The following is an 8,468-nucleotide window of genomic DNA, read 5'->3' as shown; positions in this document are numbered from 1 at the left end:
CCCCGGTGAAAGATCAGGTTGTGCCTTCGCTCGTTCTAAAAGATGCAGGATACGAACCGAAGCTTCGCTCGACAGTTGAAGTTGACTAGCCTACGCCTTCGCTGATTCGGGGACATGAAGGTGCGTGGACGCCCGCACCCTTCGACCAACTTCGCTCCCTGATCTCCGCGACTGACGGACGAACTCCTGCAATCAGCACAATAGCTATCACGTAGCATCTCCAGTAAACTTCACGGTTGCCTTCGAGTCAGGGGGTGGCGGGAGATGATCCCCAACAGTCCCTACTTGCCGAATTGAAATATAAATTCAAAAAGGATCTGACCCATTGATTCATGGAACTGCAAAGCGAAAGTTCTCCGCGTAACAAATTAACAGCATGAGAAGCTTGGATGACTGGTAGAGGTGGTTGTACTCTGTCTACCGTGGATCAAACTGCAGGTTTGACATGCCCATCTATATTTTGTCATGTCCCCAGAGTTCAAGCATCTGAAGAACAGTCTGCCTCATCAAGTGGAGGTCCGTCGCGTCGAAGAGCACCTTTCCGCCCTCGGAAACTGCATTGCGTGCACCGACCATGTCGCTCTCGCATACCCAGACCTGGACAAGGCAAGGCCCTTACCTTTACTTACCTCAATGCAGCTTAGGCACTTGGGAATTCCAAATGTCACATGAGATTGGCTCTTACCAGCTTATCTTGGTATGGGACAGGAAACTGAAGAGGTCATCTCAGATGTTCTTCGGGTTGAAGTGTTCAGGCAAAGGATTGCAGGGAACATCCTGGTTGGGAGCGACTGCACGCACCTTCACGAGCAAAGGAGGCCTTGTAAGCCCATCACACTAGCTTCTCACATAAAAAATCACAGTGAATGTAGTTCAAAATATTGAACGCTGATCCCTGTTCCTGAAACCTGTGAATCCTGTAGGTTCAACCACAGACGTCGGTCGAGGACCTGGACGAGCTCTCGACGCTGCTGAAGCTGCCCTTGGTTGCCGTCACCGTCAACAGGGGCAGCGACGTCGTCTCCGCCGGCATGGCGGTCAGCGACTGGACGGCGTTCTGCGGCTCGGACACCATGGCAACCGAGGTTCCGGTGGTTGAGACCGTGTTCAGGCTGAGGCACCCTCGGTCGGGGGCGCTGGGTTCAGACCCTAAGAACTGTATGGTTCAGGATTACTAGGCGGCGGATTAGCTTGCGTACGCCGCGTCAGTTTTTTATTTCATAGAGTATGATAAAAGAAGATTAAAAAATTAGATTTATTATTTTTGGATATCTCAATATTTATTTATAAATTTATCAATATTTAACACATTCATTTAATTATCAAGAAAACAGTGATACTTTCAGGTATACACATAATTTTAATATATAGATGACAATAATATGCCCATAAGTCAGTACTGTAACGAAGCGGCTGTTGCCAGGCTGAATGAAATAATTGTTTCGCATTTACAAGTCGGTAGTCGAGTAGTTGAACCTAACTAAATTTGTTTTATATTTTTTTAAGTTTCAGATATTTTCTTATGCATTTTAGATCATTTCAGCCGATTTATTTATATAACTATTATTCATTTCGCTATTTTTTTAGAATTGCGCAAAAAATTATGTGTACATATATATATAGATACATATATATACGTGAATATACATACATACTCATACGTACACATATACATGTATATACTAATACATATTCACATTCGTATATGTACATACACATATGTAGGACTCGTATGAACAGTATATATATACTAATACATATACATATTCATATATATGCACACATACTTAGGACCCATATGACAGTAGGTACAAATTGCTCCAATTCTTAACCCCTTTAGTATATGTAATAGATTACTCGGGTGGACTTTGCCTCTTTGCGAAAAGGCCAAGGCAAAGATCATACTGGTTAAATTGCTAACATCTCCATTGCTGTATCCTAAGTACTGCTTGTATAATAAAAACCGTCAGGCTTATGAATTTTTTGCCTGCCTTGTTAGCATTCTCTAGGTGCAATGACTCGGTTCACGCTTCACAGTTCTACTGGTTTCATAGTTGTATCAAACTTTTGGTCCCGTCAGAATCTCCACTGAAACCAGGTAAATAAGTATCAGTACAGAAATAGTTACAGGCAACTCCAGAACAGCGCAAATAAAAGGCTACCGGTTGTTACCGCTGAAGACCAAGCCGTTACGCATGTCTACAAAAGGCCATACTATTTCGTCAGCTGAAGGTTAGAAGCCAATGGAAAGCTTTACCTCTGATTGCTAGCACGTCAAATTCAGAATAGCGCCAGGAAAACGATTTGATTTCTAGCGGGTCAATGCAAAAGATAAAAATATGGAGCACTAATGCACACTTGATTCTAGAGCAGTGACTTCAATTTCTACTATATGACTCAAGTTCAGCGAAGCGTGGGAGTCCAAATGCAAGCAAAAAAAACTAGTAGTTCCTTACAAGACTAAGACATTATTATCCCACCATATACTTCAGCAGAATGCCAAAAGCAGCACATGCATTGCACAGCGACACGATGGATCTTAAAGTATCCCATATCCTAATCGAGCAATTTGGATATTGCTTTCTTCTTGGTGAACGGATCGGTAGCAGCAATTAAAGTTGCCACAGAACTGTTGGGGAAAATGTTGTCAGCCTTCATCCTCTCTTTAAATCCATAAGCAGGGGCCTTTGCATGTAGATATGCATGAAGCAGCAACTGGTACTGTCTAATCCTCCCAGTATAACCCATCTGCCGCAACTTGTTGAACACTTTCTCAGCATTGTGGACGTCTCCTTTCTTTGCATAACTATCAAGCAGCAACAGATATGAATTGTATTGGGGCTTGATCCTGTTATTCATAGAAAGCTTGTGTAATATGGAATCAGCTTTCTCTACCTCTCCTGCATCTACATAAAGCTTCACAAGCGCATCAAGCGCTGGGGTCCCTATTCTGACACCATCCTCATCCATCCGCTTTGCTAGTTCCTTACCCTTGTCTAAAAGGTTTTGATTGGCATACACCCTTAGCAAAGCATTGTAGTATTTGGAAGAGAGTGTTTTCCATGTCACAAACATATCCTCAAAAACTTTCTCTGCCTTTTCAACATTACCAAGCCTACCAAAGGCCTCTATAGCAGAATGGCACTCATCTAGGCGAGGACTAGCCTCACACACCTTCCAAATCCTTTCCACCTCATCATTTTTGCCAAGAAAAGCATATAAAGGTAATAGAATCTTGCAAGCAGCACGGTTTCCCTTGATATCATCACCCTCAATTGACTCCAAAATTGCCTCTGCTTTCTCACGGTGACCATCGAATATATAGTGCCTTGCAATTGTGGCTTGAAACATCAGATCTGGCTCAATACCATCTGCCTGCATTGATTCAACAACTTTTTCCATACCTTCTATATCTCTAGAAGTTCCCTTGGTGTCTACAAGGAGCTTATAAGTGAAGAGAGATGGTTTACAATTCTCCTTTTCCATCATCGTGAGAACATCAGCAATCTTCTTCTTGTCCACCCTTTTGTAGAGCAGTAGAAGCTGATTGCAAGCAAATATTGTAACCGGAAATCCAAGATCCTTCATCTTATTGAAGATTTGTTCTGCTTTTTTGACATTTGCTGCAGCAACACAATTAGCCAAAAGTGTTCTGTATACAATCTCACCCCTATGAGACGCAGGAATTTTCTCAATATACTGTTCGGCTCTGTGAAGACCATAGACTTTAGCCATCAAATCAAGGCGTGACGCGTAATCACGCTCTCCAAGCTCGAGTTGTTTGGATTGTTCAACCGATTCCAGAAGCTACAGAAAAATGGTGAAGAATTTATTTTTTAGAGTTGGACAACAAATATATTGAGGTACACAATCACCATGAAACAACACCAGTTATCTCTGCATAGGCGACTGTAGGGTGTAGACCCCAGTAGTTGAATGTTTCGTTAAGAGCTTGTTTACAGCTACAACTAATCAAATAAAGGACATCCTGTAAGCATTTTGGAAAGTGATAATGTGCAATTGTACAGTTGCATTCACCGCAAAGGTTGTTATCATAATTTTTTGGGCCAACTATAGCTGTGCACCTACTTTATTAGCTACATTGGTTTCCTCAGTGGTATCCTACAGCTATTGTAGGAGGATTCATGGTGGGTAAACGTGCTTGCAATACATAAAGGTAAAATAGTAGCCACCAAGAAAGACTGCAGCATAAATATAAAGAAATAATAGCCAAAAAATGCATCATATGTACAGGGCTACACTGAACAGTAAACGCAAATAGCCTTTTGGCAAAAACAAAACTAAACAAAAGCAACAAGCCATTATTTATAAAGATTCAGATACTCCAGAAAGGATCAAGTTTGCACACCATTCATATGATCTCAGAAAGTCACAGTAAGATTATAATGATTAGCTTTCATAATGCAACATGGATATTTGACAACCTTGTCCTACACTGTTATTCAAAGATCTTTGCATGCTTCCTCTTGTATTTACTCTCTAATATGCTCACAAAATACGTAAAGAAAGTAAAATATAGAGATCATCAACCAACAACCATAAACCACTCAAACTGCAAATAGATTTCAGCACTAGATGTAGCTGGTTAGGTACTCATTCCTTCAAAGAGATTATTGCAGGTCAAGGAATAAAAGATAACATCCACTTCACATATTATCCATAATTGTTAGCAGCATACAAATAAATTAAGGCAATCAAGTAAAAATAGAACCATCTACAGGCTAGGTTAAATACCTCCAAGGCTTTGGAGAACCACCTTCGCTTCCGAAGTTGAAGAATGACAAGAAAGAGTTCACTCCTATCGAATGTATTGCCATCCTTAGCCCATTTTTTAAGTGCTGAAGTGACTTCATGCCTCGGAGCATCCAACATAAGTTTAAGAAGGGGGGACTGTTCAAACTTCTTCATGTACTCCTTCTCAGGTTTCACATCAGCCTCCACATCAGGCAAGCCAATTTCATCAATGACATCCTCATCAGAACTATCTTCAGATGTTAACTCAGCATCCTTTTTATCAGCTTCCGGTGGAACCTCCAGATCAGAAAACCCATCCTCCAACTCATCCTCCTTATCACCAGAATTTGCGCCAGCCTGAGAGGAGAAAGTCCTACTCCACATGAACTGGCCAGATGAAAATGAGAACAGGAAGGCTGATGGCTTTGGCTGATGACAGCAACACGCTTTCTGATAATCCCTCTCATGATGTTCTTCTACATTCTTTGCATCTGCATTTAGAAGCACCTCAAGATTGGCGCAACTGCGGGCGATCACAACTTGTTGGGCCCAGACCCTAAATCAGCAGCAAATAGTTAGTGAAGCCAAATATCAAAATAAACTGCATGTGCAACATGAAACACTACATGGTGTGATCCTGAGCAAGCATTCCCTTGCAGAAAAAAAAAAGTATATCCACCTCATCTCACGAGGTCAACTGTGAGCAGGCAGTCAAAACATCTAACACGTTCCATACATAATACTTGCCACAGCATAATCTTGCACCATATAAACAACTAGAAAATTCAGAACAGTGCAGCTGATTTACCCTTAAATCCTAACAATTACATGGATACCGTTATCCTTAAATCAGCACAGAACCACAATGTGCCGGAACAGAGTGTCGAGTAATACCATCAATCCCTACTTGGTAACTACCAATTCAACAAAGACGTGAACTCTATCACCTCGCGATGCTATGATCGTTGGTTCCGAGCAATCGCGACCTATTAACAAGGGATCGCACATTTCGGGGCGCGAAATAAAAAAAACAAAGAGCTGCAGAAGAATGGATCTACTAGGCGCCGCGGCACAAGATAAAGCGTCGCGAACAAGGAGCGCTACGCGAATCAAATACGCCGCTGAAACCACGGATAGATTGCTCATCAGGGAGACAACAACATATATAGACCTAATCCGAGAACCGCAGCGGAGGATCACTACCTGGCGGGGTTGCCGGCTCGGCGGAGAGCCCACATGGCGTCGCTCCGGGGGGGATTCCCGGGCAACGGCGGCGGCGACGGCGGTGGCGCTCGAGGAGGAGTGGAGGAGAGAAGCGAGAAGGGGATGGAGAAGGCGGCTAAAACCCTAGCGGGGGGGCTGTCTTTTGGGGAAATGGGGTTACGGGAGGAGGAGCCTTAAAACCCTAGCGCGGAGTCGAGAGGGGGCGCGGCCGGTGCGGTGAGCTTTACGGCTGCGGGTTCTAGATATTTCTTTGAGGGGCGCTACGGGCACACGCAAAGGTACACGGGAATCGGTAATTGGGCCGCGGTAGTCCAAAATATAAGTCCAATTAGACTTGTGCTAAATATAGGTCGTTCTATAGTTTTAAGGCACATTTTCATCATGTTCTTTCTGCTTTACTCTTACTTAATTGACCTAGTTAATAACGGAGAGAGTGTACAAGACTTGTATCAAAGAACTAGCATATCATTAACTAAATGATAGGAGGGAGTATATTGTAGCATCTGGTGAGCATCTGACAACAGATGTTTCTCTTTTTTATATAGACGTGGTCGTAAGTCACACAATTTTTTATGTGAAATACCACAAGTGCGTTTTTTAAGTCAAACCCACAATCTCTAATCTCGCGCGAACCTTTCTTACTATCTCACATGTGGTTCATTGTTGATCATTGTATGAAAATAACCGATATAAGATATACGCTCAAAACGTGTGAGACACTATTAGTACAGAATATCAGTACATACAGTTCTAATTTGAAACCTTCTACAAAAAAGGAATATTACAGACGGTTCTAAATTAGAACTGTTTGTACTATTAGTACAGACGGTTGTAGTTTGTAACCGTATGTACTGTAGCGTTCTGCTTTGTTGCAACTGCTCGTTGCCATTTTCTCAAATAGTTCTAGTTTGTAGTCGTCTGTGGTACACTTTGTATAGACGGTTTCATAGATCTATCTGTATAGAAGCATCCCACTAAATATATTTTGTAGTAGTGATAAATGCGGAGGCGTGTGGGGCTCACCCTTGGTGTGGATCAGTAGCCCCTTTTTATGAAGATTGGTACTGCTCGGACTTTTTCTCCAGTCTTCATGCTTTTCGGATACAACCAATTTTTTTTACCTTTAATTCTTTATGGATTGTGTGTGCTTGTGTGAGGAACAATATTCTAATTAATCATTAAGTCGATCATTTACTTAATCACGACTTCAACGATTAATCAGAATACCGCTCCGGTAGTCCCGGTACGTGTTTTGTGCACAAGATCGGAACACATGCCTTACCAACATATAGCATCACAACAAAGCTTAAGAAAGAGCGAGTAATTAAATATTATATTACAAGTCTTTAAACATACAGTTGTTTTCACAATTTACATAAAAAAGAAACAACCACTACGCAGCGGAAGAAAACTATACAACAAAAGGATATGGAGCCACATGCCCTTAGGCTCCATACCAAAACACTGAGTTCGGAGTAAAGTGTGCTACTCCTGCCCACTACCCTGATCGGCAGGCACAAAGTAGCTGAACACCGCCTCTTCCTCGCCGACCTGTGAACCTGCATCAACTTAAGGGCAGCACTCTGAGTACGAAGGTACTTGCAAGTCTTAAACAATATAGAGCACATATACATAGCTCGACTCTAAGGATCATGCATTAGCTAGTAGTAAGGATTAAACATGCGGTTAAGTTAATTAAGCGGTAAGCATCCTAGGCATAGGTGTGAGCAACTAACTTAACCAACTTATATGAAACTACCTTGCTATAACCAACAACTGAGCATATGTAAATGTAATATCAAGTATATCAATGTGAACAAGTACTAACTCAAACCACCAACCACCATACCCAGACCATAATCACATGCCCAACCATCAACATCATGCCATCATCCACAAACCACAACGAGAACTCTATGATCGGGTGCAGATGAAACAATAGCATGCTCATGACCGAGAGCGCGGCAGTTCAAACTGTTTATACACCCTGCAAGGGGATACTCTTGGACCCACACTGTCGGAGGGTTAACTCCTGTCGCAGGGATCCTAAGGGACCCCTTTTTAGAGATTCGGCTGGGGGGATGATCCTGAATATGTTTGCCGGAGAAATAAATGGGTATAAATACGATGGCCGGCGGGGTGGAACGATCTAGTGCGAAACGGAGTAAATGCGCTGGTGTTTAGACAGGTTCGGGCCGCGCGGAGGTGTAACACCCTACTCCTGTATGGATACTATAAATGCCCTGAGAATGTTCCTCAAGGATATTGCTGGTTACAAGAATGTTTGTCTATCTTAGAGCCTGAGGCTCCTTGTTTTTCGGTTTGCGTATGTCTGTTGGCTTTGGGTGCTCTCGATCTTCTCTTCTCTTCGCTACTTACTTCCTCTGGGATTTTCCAACCTGTCTTTTAAAGCTTGTCTACTTGTGAGCGATTGATTCACTTCAGAGCCTGTCTTTGTCCGTGCTGCCGGCGGCTTTAAATACCCGCCG

The 8,468-nt window shown here is 42.5% G+C and overlaps 1 protein-coding gene and 1 pseudogene across 1 annotated transcript; one reads left to right on the top strand and one right to left on the bottom strand.

Annotated features, from left to right (window-relative positions):
* Positions 1 to 465: 465 nt before the first annotated feature.
* Positions 466 to 1,178, top strand: LOC133931220 (eukaryotic translation initiation factor 6-2-like; annotated as a pseudogene).
* Positions 1,179 to 2,340: 1,162 nt separating this feature from the next.
* Positions 2,341 to 6,216, bottom strand: LOC133910259 (pentatricopeptide repeat-containing protein At1g80270, mitochondrial-like). The gene is made up of 3 exons (XM_062352776.1): positions 5,959 to 6,216; positions 4,756 to 5,311; positions 2,341 to 3,807 (listed from the first exon to the last, which is right to left on the bottom strand). Exons 1-3 carry the CDS (start codon positions 5,991 to 5,993, stop codon positions 2,557 to 2,559), a joined length of 1,842 nt encoding a protein of 613 aa, XP_062208760.1. The 5' UTR covers positions 5,994 to 6,216; the 3' UTR covers positions 2,341 to 2,556.
* Positions 6,217 to 8,468: the final 2,252 nt, after the last annotated feature.

This window comes from Phragmites australis, chromosome 1 (assembly GCF_958298935.1).
Source record: "Phragmites australis chromosome 1, lpPhrAust1.1, whole genome shotgun sequence".
Lineage (NCBI taxonomy): Eukaryota > Viridiplantae > Streptophyta > Magnoliopsida > Poales > Poaceae > Phragmites > Phragmites australis.
Note: the sequence above shows the minus strand (reverse complement) of the source record. Positions and strands in the feature narration are given on the sequence as shown.